The 17,431-nt window shown below is 51.3% G+C and overlaps 2 protein-coding genes across 8 annotated transcripts; both read left to right on the top strand.

Moving 5' to 3' along the window:
• Positions 1-4,498: 4,498 nt before the first annotated feature.
• Positions 4,499-8,951, top strand: LOC104913359 (uncharacterized). The gene is made up of 2 exons (XM_010719370.4): positions 4,499-4,633; positions 7,069-8,951. Exons 1-2 carry the CDS (start codon positions 4,543-4,545, stop codon positions 8,241-8,243), a joined length of 1,266 nt encoding a protein of 421 aa, XP_010717672.4. The 5' UTR covers positions 4,499-4,542; the 3' UTR covers positions 8,244-8,951.
• HMOX2 (heme oxygenase 2) lies at positions 4,610-17,038 on the top strand. Of its 7 annotated transcripts, none has more exons than XM_085237952.1 (6): positions 4,610-4,633; positions 12,098-12,208; positions 13,914-14,031; positions 14,688-15,179; positions 16,054-16,174; positions 16,255-17,038. In XM_085237952.1, the coding sequence occupies exons 2-6, from the start codon at positions 12,126-12,128 to the stop codon at positions 16,380-16,382; spliced, it is 942 nt and encodes a 313-aa protein (XP_085094078.1). In that variant the 5' UTR covers positions 4,610-4,633; positions 12,098-12,125; the 3' UTR covers positions 16,383-17,038. The 7 variants fall into 7 exon arrangements, with proteins under 7 accessions (XP_085094078.1, XP_085094077.1, XP_085094075.1 ...); XM_085237951.1 differs by lacking the exon at positions 4,610-4,633 and adding an exon at positions 9,156-9,269; XM_085237949.1 differs by lacking the exon at positions 4,610-4,633 and adding an exon at positions 9,218-9,339.
• The last annotated feature ends 393 nt before the right edge of the window (positions 17,039-17,431 follow it).

Genomic DNA, 17,431 nt, shown 5'->3' with positions numbered 1-17,431 from the left:
AATGTCTTCTGAGGGACTTTTAGGAATGGTTCTAAGCAGAAACATAGGGTCTGGTTGAGAGCAGGAGGAGCTCTGCGCTCTGTGCCTTTGCTGATCAAAACCTGAGCCAAAAAAACTGGAGGAGGAGCATTTGTGACAGGTGCCCTGCAGCACAGAGAGGTGGACTGGGAGAGATCACCCTGCACTGGCTGATGAATGGTGGATTGGTGACCTGGAGGGAGACAAGCTGCACGGGATGTCTCTCCTTGCCCAAAGGTAAGGGAGACTGCAGGGAGGGCAGGAGAAAGTGTGGGGGTCTTCCAAGAGGGACTGTAGGGATGGGTCTGGCCTTGGGGGGAGGGCTGCAGGGGAGGGGGAAATGGGTAACTACAGAGGGCCTGTGACCTTCCTTCTCTATCAGGTGTTGCTGTGGCATGTGTGATGGCATAGGGACTTTCAAGCAACACTTTCTGCCATCTCTTGTGAATTTTCAGGAATTTGGGGTAGTTTTCTTCCCTGGTAGTCACATCACTTTTGCTCCCCCATCTTCTTGTGCAAGAGCTGCTGTGTGATGACTTTATTAGATAAAAAGACCGAGGCTTGCCTTTTAGAGGCAATCTAGGAAATGTTCCCTTCAATGTACCATGTGTTTCTCCCAAGCAGGTACTTCATATTCAGAAAAAACTTCAGTGATACTTGTTGGTCTTAATATAGGAAAATAAATGTGATTCCTTCACAGCTTTTTTTGCTGTTCTTAAGTAGGACTTACATTTATGATCAAAGATTCTGCAGCCAATTTTTTGTTGTGTCTTGACATTCAGTTGATGCAGTGTCACATTTCCATACACATAAATTACAGCTGTTCAAATATAAGAAAGAGCACTGTGTCGTAAATCATTGAGCATGCTATGAAAAAAAAAAAACAGAATTTTGGTCCCTGGCAGTGTCTCCAACCTCCTGTCTTTGGCATCTGTAAACTTTGCAGTTTTGTCTAATGTGAAAAGATAATTTTCAGTATCTTGTCTGTGCTGTCAGGGTTTGGAGATAACCATTTTGCAGAAGCTTGCCACAATGCTTTCTTGTTTCTGAAGCTGATGAAATGTCTCTTCAAGTTCTAGAATTTTTCTCAGATGACAGATAAAGGATTTGAAGTCTTTTGCAGCCTTCAAGATTACGAGGACGTATCTGACACGCACTGCAAATTTTCTGAAAGCCATTCATTATTCATTTGCCTGCTCTGTTAATCTGTAAGCAAAGTATCCATCCCCCAGCTAACACTGGTGTTACCATCTGCCAGTGATAATGTGTTGCCAGTTTGATTTGTAAGTATTCCTGTGTGTCTTACATACCCAGTGCAGGCTTATACTCTGTCTTAGAAAATCCATTGTCATCATTTTTTTGTTTCCAGCTGCATATTAGCAGCTATGAAAAATATTCTGTTTGTGTTAATGCTTTCAAGGGCACAGAAAAAAAATACCTTTTCAACTTGGGTTTTAATTTATTTGATTTTATTTATGTTAAAAGACAAGCAGATATTACTGGCATTGCTCAAACCTGTCTGCATGAGTGCTGAATGAGCTTTGGAAAACACTGCTTTTAAATTCCCTGTGGCATCCAAATGGTGTGTATGAGGGATTTCTGGATATTCTTTTGCAGCTACCATGTTGTTTTCTGTATTGTCACATTTCCTGCTGGAAAGAAAAAAAAAGTCTGAAAAGGTTTTCTTCTGAAAAGCTGTGCTGCAGATGTTTATGTAATAATCTTGTATATGAGCACTGTTTCCTTAGAGACGCAGTCCTGTCCACTTACTCCTAAGTCACCTTGTCTCTTAATGGTATTATTCTGCAGTTGTCATCCATCACCATGGCCAAGAGGCTAACTTAAATAAAAAGCATAAGAATAATATAAAGCAGAGAGGGGGACTGCCGTGTCTTCCCTTCGTACTGAGCCAACAGACTTCAAATATTATGTTCACAGTGCTAATGTTTAGATTTCGCAGGGATGATTCTGAGAGCAATCCTTTCTGCAGCTCCTTAAGGGGACTAGAGCCATTCTGGAAATACATTTCGAATGCACTTGTTTGCGTTTTGGTGATAGTTTAAATTATTCCTGCACAACATCTTGTTCAAAAGCATTGCTGTTTAATGAAGCAGCAGTGTCTGGGAGAGACCATGCAGCCTTCAGCAAAGCTGTCTCTGTGATTCAGCTGCTCTCTCTTTAGGACAGTGTTTCAGAGGTACCTGCAGTATTCCTTTGCCTGAGTGCCTTGCATCCTGCTGCTGAGCTGCTCTAGTGCCCAAGCGGTCATCTTGTAAAGCTTGAACACATTCATCTCAGAATGGAACATTAACACGGTCCTTGCTTGAGCTCAGTACAAGCCCACCTCTCCCTTTCTTATTGTACTATGCAACGCTGAAGGCCACGTCTCCACTCTGGGCACCCAGGGCTCCTTGCAGCCTCACACAGTGCACCCAGTAGGTCCTTATCTGTCAGCAGGACATTGAGCCCACGTACAGATTTCCCAGATTCTGTTTTGATCCCCTTTGGATAATGTCCTCTTGGAAGGAATTGGCTGTTATCATGCCTTGAAGTTTGTCTTGTTCATTGAACTTCTGCACTGAAGTGTCTGTAATGCCACCTAGGGTGGGTGTTTGCTGTTCACCTAACAGAAACCTTCCTAGAAATGTTCTTTTGTGCTATTTGACTTTTCATTTTGGAAGATCTTCAGTAATTTGCACAGTCGATAGCGTGAGTTTGTGTTAAAAGATTTCTTAACTACAGAACAGTTCAGAGTTGTCACTCAGATTTGGGCAGATGAAAAATAACCCCAATCCTCTGCTGCAATGTCTTTGCCATGCAGCCAGCACTGTTTGCTATGAATATTTTTCTCCCTGTGCTAACACAAACACCCAGATCCCTTCATTTTTTTCTTCTTACTAGATCTCTAGGAAGATGATCTGCCTTTTATTTTAGGCAAGAAGAGCCCTAAGCATTAAATGCCATTGTGAAACACAGCAGACGTGACAGAAACCTCTGTTCCTGCTGCACCAGCACAGGTGATGCATCTGTATTTTCCTAGTAGCTGACAGAATGAAGGGCATCTCTCTGTCACACTGGGGACCTCCAAAGCCAGCTGCCTGCTGGACCCAGGGTGAGGCATTAACAGAGTGTGGATACTTTGTATGTTCCCAACTGCTGTATCCAGGAGCCTTGCATCTTCTTGGACTTGCCCTCTTCTCACCTGTAAGACCAGTCAGCACAAACTGCAGAGAGGTGGCAGAGGGACATGAAAAGCACACCTCAAACAGCTTTTGCTGCAGCTAACGTCTCCCTCTGGGTGTGATTTCTCCCTGTGTGCACACTGCTGTGCTGACACCGGAGCCAGGAGGAGGTGAAATATAAATCCAAAGGGGCTGACTGAGCGCTGGGGCAAGCTTTGAAACAGAGGCCATCTGTGAGACTGGGGATATTGTGCTGGGAGCTTGATTTACACACCTTCTGCTATTGAAAGAGATTGTCCTTGGCTGGAGAAATACAGAACAGCTTTGTTCTAGGGGATGTATGGGCTGGCATCCTGGGAGAGCCTGGCTGGGCTCTGACACTTCTAATACTGATAGGTGAGGAAAGCTGGGAACCAGATGCGTCTCAGCTGCACCAAAGTGACTGCTATCGGATGGGTGAAGAATTGCCCTCACGTACAGCAAGTGTTGTGGCAGAATAGCGTTAGCTACCCGTGTGGGGAAGCTCCTCAATCCCCAGAGCCCAGCCCAAGTGCCGTGCTGTAATGTGTGCTTCCCTTTCCTAGCCGGCACTCAGCTCTACCACCCTGGGTGCTGGCAGTGACTAAAGCCAAGCTGCTGTCGTGTGACGTCGGGCAGGGGTTGCCTTTGCACACGCACGGCTGTGCTCAGTGTTACGGCGGTAACTTTGGAGCAAACTGCTACTAACTCACGTCTCCTCTCCCGTGCAGGATCCCTATTACCAAGCCAGGTATCTCCTGCTTGGTTTCTTTGCTGCTTCCGTGGCTTGTTGTTAGCTGAGCCAAAGTGGAGCCACGCACACGGAGTGCCGCACTTCAAGGCACCGATCTCGGTCAGGCTGTGAGGAGCAGAGCTCCGCTGTCTGTGACAGGAGCCCGGCTGCTGGGCTTCCTGTGCGTTCGGGGAGCGTCTGCACGGGGACTGTGGGCGCTGGGCCGTGTGGGCAGGGAGAAAAGCTGTGGCTTCAGACGGCGGTTCTCTCTCACGTCAGCTTCGCGGGCAGGAGCAGCCCAGCGCACCGCCCGGCGGGTAGCGACGGCCGCCATTTCCCGCCGCCTTCGGACGCGAAAGCTCCGCGCGCCATTGGCCGCCGTCGTCACGTGACAGCGGCGCGCCGGGCCGCTCGCGGTGCCGTGCGCGGGTTCGTCCCGCAGCGCCGCGGTCCCCGAGGCGCCCCGCGGGGCTGAGGACGCCGTGGCCGAGGCGCCCGCGTCGGTTGGGTAGGACCCGCTGTTGTAGCTCCCCGTTACCGGGCGGAGCCGGGCCGGCCTCCCTGCCCGCCTGCAGGACCTCGGGGACGGACATGATCTCCCACGCGGACCCGAAGGCGGAGCGGTGGTTCTCCCGTCTGCGTGCCTGCGAGGGGCGGGCGGGTCTGCGCGGCTCCTGCCCAGGTAAGGCGGTGCGGCTCTGCCTGCACCAACCTGGGCTGTCGGTGGGTGGAGGAGCAGGCCGTGCTGCATCTCCACGTGCTTCGTCCGGTGTGGACCTCCTTTGTTTGCTGCTCCAGCACGGCACTGAGGTCTCCCCAGGCTCAGCACAAGGTGCAGAGGCTTTCCCCCCTCCCGCAGCTCTCTCTGTTTAGCTGTCATTACCCGTCACCTAGCTGCTCAGTGCCATGAGCTTCTGCCACAGTTGATCCTCGCAGTCAGCATTTGTCTCTTTGGCCCTGAATGGAATGGAGTCACCGGCAGATCTTTCCCCTTTCCCTCCGTCACCACATTATTTTGGTCACTCCTTGAGTAGCAGCTTCGTGTCTTCTTCAGTTCATGTGAAGGGCAAATGTTGAGGAATGCTTTTAGACACCACATCTCCCTTCTGCTAAAATGGATGACGCCTCTGAAGAGCTCTGTGGTTCCTAAGGTGAGACTTCTCTTTCCAAAGGCCATGCTGGCCCTTCCTTGGTCATCGTCACTAAATCTCTTATTCCAGCTTTTGTTCATTTGCTTGGAATGTCTGCGGGGCTTCCCGCTCCCTGGATGTTGCCTCAAAGCCTCCCTCTGCCATCACATCCAGCCACCTGACAATGAGGTACAGCAGCCAGGAGTCCAGCTGTGTTGTGAAGTTCTATGAGCAAGACCTGCTGGCTTAGACCCAAGTCTAAGCCATGTCTTAGGGATCCCAGGACTGGCCAGAAATGGATGATGCCAGAGAAGGGAATCAGTATACAGTGACACCTCTTCAACATGCTCTGCCATTCTTCCATTTAAAATCCTTCCAGTGACTTCTGCTCACCATGATGTTGATTAAACCTTTTACAAACAACTTGTCCTGGGTGCCAGTGAAGATGTCAGATAGGTCAGGCATCAAACAAAAACGGTCGTAGAAGTTTCATGATGGAGAGCTGGAGCCATACCAGTAGTCACCGTGATAGGAAGCTTAAAACTTCTGATCTTCCCCAAGTAAGTCTGATGTAGAGGTTAAGAGCTTCATACTGGCCTGCCAAAAATGTCATCCTTTTAACCTGTCTTTGGATATCGTTCACTTTTCTTTCAGGCCTGGATGGATGTAACTGCAGTCAAATGGAAGTGCCTTTGTGGTGAACAGCAATGTTCTCGTTTCTGTTTCTTTCAGGGGATTACATTAATGAAAACCATGAGGGAACCACACCAAATTGTCATGAAAAGCCACTTAGGAGTTCTCTGTGAAATCATATTGTGATGTTTTCTTACACTGACTAGAAAGAGGAAGATTAAGTAGGTACATGTATTGGTTTGGTTAAAAATTGTAGACTCTCCTTCCTTAATTGCCTGCTTACAACTCAGTACTGACTCTCCTCTTCCAAGGCACACAGTTCCTTATCACAGCTCTGCCAGACCACAGGAAGCATCTGTGGTTTGTGCATCAATCCCACAGGGCCGATATGCTGCCTGTTTATTTCACAAGAGTTTTCAGAGTGTCAGGAAATAGCAGTCAAATCCATCCCACTTTAGAAAAAAATCTGGAGGTCTCTGTTTCTGTGGCTTTACTTCTCAGCCCATCCCATATTTTGAGTTTATGTATAGTCAGCAGCAAGTCATCCATTTCACATGGAAATCTATCGGCCTGGTTGACCTGTATGATGATACATCCATCCCTGGAGGCATTTAGGGCGGGATCCTGGGCAGCCTGATCTATTGGTTGGCACCCAGCCCATGGTAGGGGGGTGGAACTGTATGATCTTTGAGGTCCCCTCCAACCTAAGCTATTCTGTGATAATCCATGTTGCCATTTCTCCCTAAGCGTTCACACCTTCTGTCTTGCCAGTTTAAGGTATAAGCCTGCAAAGCCACAGCATTGTTGGGGATTCGAGTTTTTGATCCTTTTAGGATGCTCATTAAACCACACTTCAGCAGTGAGCTGGAAACAGTCACTGCTCTGCATAAATGCCCTAGAAATCCGTGCAGGCGCCTTGCCCTGGAAAGGCTTTCAAGTGACCTTGAGTCTGCATGGCATAGATTTCAGTCAGTGGTGGTTCTCCAAGACTTTGTGAATAAGAGGGCGGGTATTTGCCTGTGCCTGCTGCACAAGATAGTTCTTTATGGCCTTTCTCTGCCTGTTCAATTTCTAATATTTTTAGATATAATATCTCAGAATAGCAGCTATCTTTTCCATTTGAGCACTAAACTTTTACCTGTGATGTGCCAATAAGCCCTGGATAATTTCCAGAGTTTGTTCCTGACGCTGTGAACACTGCAAAATCCTCCGAGTAGGTGGGAAGAAGTTATCAGAACATTTTAACCTTAAATTCAAGCTGCTGAATTTTTAGAATTTGCCCCCTTTTGATTTCTCTTGTCCAAGGCCTCCTTTCTTGCATATGACATCTCTCTGGATTCTCATTTTCTAACAGCTGAGGATGGGATTGAGAGCAAGAAAGAGGAGACTCCCCACTGGGGCATTCCTGGGCCAGCAAAGCCAGCACTACCCAAGGAGAAGAGCTCTCAGAGCCCTGAACAGGACTCGGTTCACCTACGCAGGTCAGAAAGGGCTCAGAAACCTCCCCTGGGGAAGAGGCAAAGCCGGGTGATGGTACGTGGAAAGAACTTCAGGAGGCTGCCAGATATCATCCAGCAGAGAAATCCTGCTGCGGCGAGACTGACAATATGTGGGGACTGCGGGAAGAGCTTCAGGGTGAGCTCCAACCTCATCCAGCATCGGAGAATCCACACTGGAGAGAAACCCTTCACCTGCACCGACTGCGGGGAGAGCTTCAGGCAGCGGTCACACCTCATCCAGCACCAGAGGACCCACACTGGGGAGCGGCCCTACGCCTGTGCCGAGTGTGGGAAGAGCTTCAGCATGAGCTCCAAGCTGATCCGCCACCAGGTAACCCACACGGGGGAGAAGCCCTACAAATGCACAGAGTGTGGGAAATGCTTCTCTGGGAACTCCCAGCTTGTCCAGCACCAACGGGTGCACACTGGGGAGAAACCCTATGAGTGCGGCGACTGCGGGAAGAGCTTCAGCGTGAGCTCAGCCCTCACACGGCACCAACGGGTCCACACTGGAGAGAAACCCTACAAGTGTGTGGAGTGCGGGAAGAGCTTCAGCCAGAGCTCCGAGCTCATGAAGCACCAGCGGGTCCACAGCGGGGAGAAACCCTATGAGTGCTCCGAGTGCGGGAAGAGCTTCACGGTGAGTTCTGCCCTTATCCAGCACCGGCGGTTCCACCTGGGCGAGCGCCCTTACGGCTGCACCGAGTGCGGGAAGAGCTTCACGGTGAGCTCCCACCTCATCCAGCACCGCCGCTTCCACACCGGGGAGCGGCCCTTCGAGTGTGCCGAGTGCGGGAAGAGCTTCTTGTGGAGGTCGGCCCTGCTCCGTCACCACAGGGTCCACACCGGGGAGAGGCCCTACGCCTGCTCCGACTGCGGGGACAGCTTTCGGCAGAGCGCCCACCTCATCCAGCACCGCCGCATCCACAGCGGGGAGCGGCCCTACGGCTGTGCGGACTGCGGGAAGGGCTTCACCGTCAGCTCCGCGCTGCTCCGGCACCAGCAGATCCACCGGGGAGGGGAGCCCTAGGAGGACCGAGGGCGTGCAGTGGTTTGGCCTGGTGCTCGCTGCCACCCCTGGGAGCAGAGCCCAGCGTCTCTCTCTCCTTTTGCTATTGAGTGTGCTGCTTGTCGGGGGTGAAAGCAATTTCTTTTTAAGAGAACAAATCCTGAAAGGTAGAGATGGAGGGAGGTTGCAAAGAGCTGAACTGGAGGTGGGATAGCTCTTGGCAGAGGAGGAATTCATTTCAGAAGGGCAGAATATCCTCACGGTGTATTTTAAAGGAAGGGAAATACGCTGCCTCTCCTGGAGAACTGACAGAGGCCTGCAAAGCTCTGATTTGGGTAAAGAAAAGCTGCTTTCTTCCGTGGCTCTGATTGACCTTCTCCAGCCTGAGGGCTGTGCCCATAGCATGGAGAAGCCCAAAGCCCCGTGCTGCTGCCACCCATGGCTGTATCTGACGGTGTCACAAAGCAGTCGGCCTGAGGTGTCTGTCCGTCTGTCCGTCCGTAGCCTGCGGGCTGCGTTGGGCGCTGCAAGGGGCTCTTTTTGGGGCTGTCCCCTCGGCGGGCTGTGGGCGGAGCAGCCGCACGGCGCTCTCTGAAAGCGTCCCGGACTTTCAGCTTTGAAGATGTGAGAGCTGAGCGCTCTTTCCGAATGTGAATAAGCATTAAATCGTTCGTTAATTAGGTTTAATTATTTCTAAAACTTGTAAATAAAACCCTTCGTTAAAAAGAATTTTCACCGTGCATCTTGAGCCCCCGCCGTGTAGCCTAGGCTTTGCTCCTGCCATCCTCGCTTGTGCTTCATCTCGGAGCGGAGCAGCCGGATCAGCTCCACACGCGAACCCGGCGCCGTGCGGTCACGTGCTCAGCCGATCGGCCGCGCGGGTCGGAGGGCGCGCCGCGTCCGCGCCTGCGCAGAGTCAGACAGAGGGCGGGGCTTGCCGTGACGTCCGATGTCGCCATTGGCTGCCGAGGAGCTGGAGCAGAGCGAAAGCGCGAGCCCCCGCTGTGACGTAAGCCGCCTCCTCCAATCATAGCTCTCTCCCGCGAGGTAAATGCGGTCCGGCAGCACTGGGCCTTTGTCTTGCGCCGCGGGGCACGGCGCGAGCGGGCGGCGGTGGGTGAGTGCGAGGCGTGTCTCCGTGGCAACGCGGCCGGGTCGGGGCCGCGCTGAGGTACGGCGATCCGGGGCACGGCCGGGCTGAGGCCTCGGGGCTCGTCCCGGTGCCCGGCGGTGTCAGCGCTGCCCAGAGGCGCTCGCGGTGTTTGCCGGCCCCTTCCTACCGCTGTCCGGGTGGGTACCGGGCCCGCGGGCCGGACTGCGGTGGGGGGAGCGGGGAGCCGCCTCAAGGGAGCGGTCCGTGCCGCCGCCCCGTGCTGCCTTCATCGGGACCGGCTGCCGGGGCGGCGGCGGCTTCGGAGGCGCTGCTGCCGTTGTGCCGTCGGGTGAGACGGGCGCCTCGTTCGGGCCTCATCGCGTTCGTACGCTGCTGAGTTTCGTCTATGGGCCCTAAGCGCTGCTGCTGCTCCGGCCGTGCGGTGTCCCGGGCTCTCCCGGAGGGAAGGATCTTCTGTCTGTGTGTCACGCTGCGCTGCCCTACCAGAACGGCACCCCTGCGGGGCTGCAGCTGTGAGGGCTGCCTGCTGAAGGGCAGGGCTGGACGGGTGACCCGTGGTCTCAACAGGTGCTTCCTTCCCCTGTCGGTGTGCTGACCTGCTGGACTGCGGCTCTGGGAGACAGAAGTGACGTTTGCTTGGGCTCGCATATGACCAAGCTCCAGGTGGAGCCTTAAATCCAGGTGGGATCTGGTAATGCAGCTGTTTGTTCCGTGGGTCTCTGTTTCCAGCTGACCTCCCCAGCAGGAGGAGGAGGGGTGAAGCTGCCCCAAGTTCTTTAGTCATGATCTCAAGCCCGGAGTTCTGGGGTGTATCTCCTCCCTCACTCCATCTCCAGAGATGTCTGGGTAGGTGCAGTCGTGCTCTGTTGCTTTAAAGCAAGGATCTTACCTGTGTGCATTTGGAGTTGTGTGCTGGTTGAATAGCAGAGATGAGCTCTGTGTCGAGGGTTGTTCTGTCAGCTACTGAACTGATGAGAGTGCCCAAGCAAAGCCAGGACAGTCTTGCTTCTGTACTGCAGCGGTGTCTCTTGGATTCCTTCAGAAGGCATGGAATTATTCACATTGAGTATCTGAGAACAACAGCCATGCATGCTGAGTGTGAAGCTTGCTGTGCAACTGTGTGTAAGGGAAAACAAACTGTTGGCTAGATGAGGTGGAGCTATTTTACAGGAGGGACTGAGTGCTGTTACTGGAAAAGAAATATTTGGAGCGCTGAGCTGTTCTGTAGCAAATCTTCTCCAGCCCTGCTGTCCTTTGGCTGCTGGATCCCTCCCAGGCAGGCTGCTGGGGACTGTGTTTACTCTGAATGTCAGCCAGAAGCCTCATAGCAAATGAAGCAATGCTCCAACCTCTGAAGCACAAGATTCAGCTGCTGGAAGCTCCCTCTGCATGCGTAGGACACTGCCTCTTTCAGAGGAGTGGAGTGCTCCAGGAGAATGTCGCTTTGACCAGCGACTGTGTTTGGGATTTCAGTTGCTGAGGATTTGTAGTGACAGGAGAGTTAAAATGTTTTTATTTTCCTCTCCTCTGAGCTCTCCTACAGTGTCATCATACTGCAAAGGATGCAGATTTGATTGGTGCTGCCTTGTCTCTAATTCATGGCTCGTCAGGGAGGTGTCTGTACTAGAGACTGTATTGGGAAAAATTAAACTTCCTTTTCCTGTATGTGTCTTGTCTTCAAAGCATGCTAAAAGGACTGGCTTCATTGCTGCTTTGTTATGGAGATGAGCACGACAAGCTGAGCTTCCCCAAAAAAGACATGGGAGGTGCAAGTCTGAGAGCACTTGGTCCTTAAATGAATTGTTACATCCCAACTCCTTCCAAGGATAGGAGGATAGCGGGGCTGTAGGACTCTTACCTTACATGACTTTTCCTATTGCACGGGGCTAACTCATGTCACAGAGCAGTGCGTTTTGGTCCTGCATGGTCCTGATCTGTGCTGCCACCTGAGCCAGCTGTCAGAGTGAGCAGGAGAGCTGTCTGAGCACAGGTGGGATTTCACCCTGGTAATGTGCCCCAGCTGTGTGCTGTGCTATACCACACCTGGGGATGTGTCATCAGCCCCAGCTGCTCTGTAGGACAGAGCTCTGCAGGGTGTCCAGGGCACCTGAGAGGGTTACAAGTGGGTGAGGAACTGGAGGGCAGTTAATTTATAACTAGCATGGTTTGTGTTTGCATCTCGTGAGAGTGGAGCCACCGACTGTTCTGCCAGCTCAGGCTCTGTGTGAGCTTGCTTGGTCTGCTCTCACCTGTTTATCTGGTCTGCTCTCCTCCTGTCCTCAGATGCAGCCCATCAGGGAGGCCTGAACTCAGTGTTGGGAGGAGAGCCGACTCCCTTACAGCCTTGACTTGCTGAAGAGCCAGGAGGAAGCTTAGCTCCTTGTTCATCTGGCAAGGCTGCCTGTAATTTGGGGGAGTAATCAGCACAAAGCTGATTACAGCTCCATTTTATAAATGGGATGCCTGGATTTATGGCCAAGCCAGAGTGTTCAGCTGGTATAAGCCAAGTGTCTTGCTCCTGGCTCTGGGTACTTCTTGTGCATGCTGCTACATCACATGAGAAAGAAAATCTACCTGTGCTTTGGAACATAATCTGCTCTGTTGCAGGGAAGGCTCTTGTGAAAACATCTGGTGGCTGCTCCTCACCACCCTGCATGGTGGTGCAGCTGCGAGGCTCCCTGTTGGACTGCTCCGTGTTTCCTCCCCATTATCGCTTCTGTGAAGCTTCCCTCTAAAATCGCTTTCTAATTTTGCCTTTCAGTGTCTCTGATCTCCAGAATAGACCAGCAATGCCATCAGTTATGGAGAACTCGGAAGGAGGAGATGAAGGGGAAAGCTTACGCTATGAGGAAATGGAAGATGACAACGTCAGGTGAGTGTTGCTGGCATTGTCTGGTAATGTGGCACAGAGCTGGGTTTGGGCAAGGCAGGCCATATCAAACTCAAGTTCAGTGATCTCCTTGCTCATCTGTAGTCTTCTCTAGCTGAAAACTAGTCCAGCCAGGACTGAGGCTGCCCTGCAGTTGAAGGTGTACGTTCCTACAGAGTAGGAAAAAATGCAGAGGCTGCAAAGGAACAAAGGCTGTTCTTGCAGGGTGATGTATCACAGAATCACAGAATGGCCAGGGATGGAAGGGACCTCAAGGATGATGAAGCTCCAACCCCCTGCCACATGCAGGGCCACCAACCTCCCCATTTAATACCAGCCCAGGCTGCCCAGGGCCCCATCCAACCTGGCCTTGAACACCTCCAGGCATGGACGGGCATCCACAGCCTCTCTGGGCAGCTGTTCCAGCACCTCACCACTCTCTCTGTAAAGAACTTCCCCTGACATAGAGCAAGTTGTTCACAAAGCAAGTTCTGCAGAACTTCTTCAGAGGCACACAAAACTGTTTGGTTATCCCTCCAAAAAACAAACAGCTGCACTCAAAGCATTCTAAATTGTACTTTATAAGGAAAATTTTCCTCATATGAAAATGAGAAGAGTGAGTAGGGTGGTTCCAGAATACTGAAGTGAGCTGATTGATTGCTCTTTGACTTGACAGGCTCAGCTTCATGAGAGGTTATTGCTCCCTGGCTCTCCTGTTGTGTTCAGGTCTTGTTAGCCTGTTACTTGCATGAGTATGGAGCGTTCAAAATGTCTTTTTTACAGCTAACATAAACATGCTATCTGTAGCACACCAGCCATAAAAACAGGATAAGGTGCACTGTAGCATCATTTTGTAGGTGTAGGTGTTGATAACTGTACTGAATTCCAGGTATGTGCAGTGGCTGTGATCCAAGATCATAAGTGTTTTTTAGGAGGAGAGCTTGTGGAAACATGCAAAAACAGCATATTTCAGGATGAATACTTTTTTTTTTTTTAAGAGTGTTCCTGCTCTGTTTTGTCAGTGAGTTATCATCTTTTCTCCTGTGATTGCTCAGAGATGTTGTGGATGCCCCATCCCTGGAGGCATTCAAGGCCAGACTGGATGTGGCTCTGGGCAGCCTGGTCTGGTGGTTGACAACCCTGCACATAGCAGGGGGTTGAAATGAGATGATCTTTGAAGTCCTTTTCAACCCAGACCATTTTGTGATGATTAATGCAGTACCCTTGGTGCCCCAGTCAGAAAAGCTCAAGTTCTGCCTGTGTGTGTCCATCCAGTCCTATTCAAGGCTGTCTTCTGCAAAGAAACCAAGGAGGATACTAGCAAGGCCCTGCTACTCTTTATCCTGCCCTGGTAGTTGCTCTTGATACGCTCAGGGTTCCCTTTAGTGGTGGTGTGGCTCAGGGTTGGAAGTGAAAGCACCAGTGCAAGGAATTCACAATTTCTCCAGCATCCAGGGTCAAAGCCCCTGCTCAGCACCAGGGCTCCTGGGTGAAGTCTGGCTCAGGTGGGAGCTCTGACTGCTGCCACCCTGACATTTCCTTGGGGTGATGCTGGTTCCAGCCAGCAGGGCTGGACCAAGGGATCTGAACCTGCACCAGACTAAGCCTGGGATGGTGAGGTTTGTAGGGTCCCTCCAAATTCAGCAAGGACAAACTCATGACTGTATGTAGAAGTGGGGTGAAAAGAGCTCTCCTTGCTTGCCTGCAGCCCATCTGACCTTTCAGAGCTGCTGAAGGAGGGGACTAAGGAATCCCACGACCGTGCAGAGAACACTCAGTTTGTCAAAGACTTCCTGAAAGGACGGATCAAGAAGGAGCTCTTCAAGGTGAGTGTGGCTCTGCTACCTTGGCAGATAAACTCTTTGTTATACTTGATGACTACAGCTGGGGACTTGCTGTGGCAGAACACCACAGGCCCATGTGTAGGGGGTAGATTAGGGGGTGAGGGGTAGAGGGGAGGGGGAAACTGGTTTCTAGATGGCATGGCTGAATGGTCACAACTGCTGGAGGAACCTGTCCTGCTCAGTGTGTCTCACAGCTGGAACTCAGGATGGTGAAGAGCATACTGGCCCAAAACAATTTCACTTAGGTGGAAGTGCTGGGTTTCTGGCTGCTCAGGGCAGCTGCAGCACATGTACCAGTGGCAAAAGCTGTGTGCTTAAGGAGCAAAATCCATGTGGGCTTACAGCACTCATTTCAGCCTCTGGTGATTGTTTTCCGTAGATTTCAGGTCAGAGTGTTTTCTGTTTTGAGCAGAAGAGATGATATGTGGGGTACAGTCTTGGCACAGTCAGTCTTTGGCTGTTGGTGTGAATGGTACCTTTAGGATGAAGCTAGTCCCTGTGCCCAGTACAGGCTCTCCAGGTTTTGTGTCAAGCCTGGGGTTTCCTCGTGTAACCCAGTTCCATGAAGGGATGGAGTAGTCACAAGGTGTGATCTGTAATAGAGCAAACAACTTATGTTCACTGTGCTTTGCCCACAGCTGGCTACCACAGCACTTTACTTCACATACTGTGCTTTGGAAGAGGAAATGGATCGCAATAAGGACAACCCAGCGTTTGCTCCTCTATATTTCCCTCTAGAGCTTCACCGGAAAGAAGCGTTGATCAAAGACATGAAATATTTCTATGGAGAAGACTGGAAAGAGAAGATACAGTGTTCAGATGCAACTCAGCAATATGTGGACAGGATCCATCATGTGGGACAGCATGAGCCTGAGTTGCTAGTGGCTCATGCTTACACACGCTACATGGGGGACCTCTCAGGTGGCCAAGTGCTGAAGAAGGTAGCCCAGAGGGCTCTCAAGTTGCCCATTACTGAGGAAGGGATCCAGTTCTACATATTTGAAAACATTTCCAATGCACAGAAGTTCAAGCAGCTGTACAGAGCAAGGCTGAATGCTCTAGACTTGGACAAGAACTGCAAGGAACGGATCGTGGAAGAGGCCAACAGAGCTTTCAGATTTAACATGGAGGTACTAAATCCTTTGTGCCCTTATACATAGTGGTTTGGATGAGAGACCAGATGAAGGGATTCTGGTGGAAAGGGGATTCTGCCTTTGCTGTTTAGGATCTTAGTCTGAATAGGTCCTTCGCTAGTTTAAGGAGATGAGGTTGGTATTGGGCAGGAATTCATGCCATACACCCCAGTGGAACCTTTGAGCCTGAGCTGAGGTGGCTTCACTGCAAGATTCCCGTAGACTGTGTGGCTTTGAAGTAGAGGTGGGAGCAGAGCTCTCTGAGATGGCTTTACTCAGTCTGAGAGCAGTGCATCCCGTCTCACCTGTGGGGTGGTCAGATGTGTGTAACTCTGTGGGTCCCTATGACTGACAAACACTTTGGGCAGTAACAAAACATGACTGAGCTTCAGTAGGGGATGAACGTAGGCTTTGTTACCAGATGTGAGCCTTAATCTCTGCCTGGAGTATGGAGTATGTCACTGGTCTCAGCTGGTCAGGAGCGAGGTGGGATATGGTAAGCTCCTTCATCAGGATCCTTACAGAAGCCTTCCAGCAGAGCTAGAAGGGCCTGCACAAACGGGAGCAGTAACCCCAGAGAGGGTCTGGCAGCAGGGAGGGAAGGGCGCTTTGCCCTGCAGTCCCATGTGCAGCAGGCAACCCGATGCTTTTGGTATTGGCTGTGCCCTCTCAGAACTGTGGTGTGTGCCAGATGAGATGTAACCACACATCTGCCTGCAAGGCACTCTGAAATGAGTATCAAATGCTGTATTTGGGATCTGGGTGGAGGCAGGCAGAAGCAGCTCTTGCCAGTTCTCTGCATGTCTCCGTGGGTCTGTATGGCAGCTCTCTGGCTTTGCTCACTCCAATCACTCACTGTGCCCACTTGCAGGTATTTAATGAACTGGACAAGATCGGCAGGTCGCTGGTGGAAGAAGCCCAGGATGGAGGTGTTCCAGTCCACAATGGGAAAGGAGACATACGCAAATGCCCTTACTATGCAGACAAGCTGGGTAGGCTTGGGGTGATGCGAGGACTGCCGTGTGAATGTGGCAGAGGATTTGCAGCACTAACAATGCTTTCTTTATTCTAGCAGGCAATGCAGCAGCTGGCTGTCCCTATCACACTGCTGTGGCCTTGGTAAAGCAGCCCATCGTGCAGCTGATCCTGGCGGCTTGTGTTGCTGTGGCAGCAGGAGCTGCAGCGTGGTATGTAATGTGATGCTGAGCCTGGCACCTGGCCCTAAGTGGTGGTGAGGGGAGAGAGACACCCTGCCCTTGTTTGAACTACTCCCTTGCCGCTGGTGGAGTTGACTGCAGGGAAATAAAGCAGGGAGAGGTTAAAAATCCAGTGGGACTATCCAAGACTTCTTGCACACCAATAATGCAAGCACTGTAATGCAATGTCTTTAGCTAAGTAGTGTACAGAACTGATCTGGTAAGAGGATGTGAAGATTCCAGTTCAACACTGCTCTATGCTGGCTGGAGCAGCTTTTAAAGCTAGAGATGTCTTGTCCTGTAGTGGCAAAGCCTTCACGTGCTTGGCTTTTCATCTCTTTGGCTGGAGCAGTCTTTGGAGGGAATTTCCTGCCCTGGGCTGCAACTCAAGAATGTGTCGTCGGTCTTTTCAGAGAAGAGTACTCAAGTTTCCTACCCTGAGAAACAAACATTTGTCATACTCTGGTGGCTATGCTGTGGGTCCGTTAGCTGAAAGGAGTGACCCAGGGACCAAGTATAACTCGTGTTGGATGGAGCTCACTGGGTGAAGGGACAGGACCAAATGTGTGGGTTGCTGGTACAAAGGTGTCAAATGTATATTGTGCAACACTGATTTATCTTTGCTGAAGCCTTGATTGGAATAAAAAGCTGCTGTGCTAACGCTGGGGAAAGCCAAGGGCCCTCTGTAGGAGAGTGGAGGTTCCATGCAGGGGATATGGAAGGCTGGGGAGGAGATCTGTGGGGAGAACAGGGTGGATAAAACTTACCCACTTAGTTTTCTTTGACTCGTGCACATCCAGAGCTCCTCCTGTCCTTACACTCCATTACAGTCCACCCTCTCACTGCTGCCTCTTGAGTTCTTCCTAGCTCCTGTGAGGAGGTGACTTGGTAGCGCAGGAACCCCTCTGCCTTCTTCCAGTGCTGTCTTTGAGCAGCTGGATGCAGAAGGGATACCTGAGTGGTGGAGCTGGGGAAACCTGGAGTGCAGCCCACGGTTGTGCAAATGGAGGTTCCCTACCTGGGCCAGGCCCAATGGGCCCCTTAATGCCTTGA

The sequence above is a fragment of the Meleagris gallopavo genome, chromosome 16 (assembly GCF_905368555.1).
Source record: "Meleagris gallopavo chromosome 16, MGAL_WU_HG_1.1, whole genome shotgun sequence".
NCBI lineage: Eukaryota > Metazoa > Chordata > Aves > Galliformes > Phasianidae > Meleagris > Meleagris gallopavo.
This window is presented reverse-complemented; position numbering and strand designations above follow the sequence as displayed.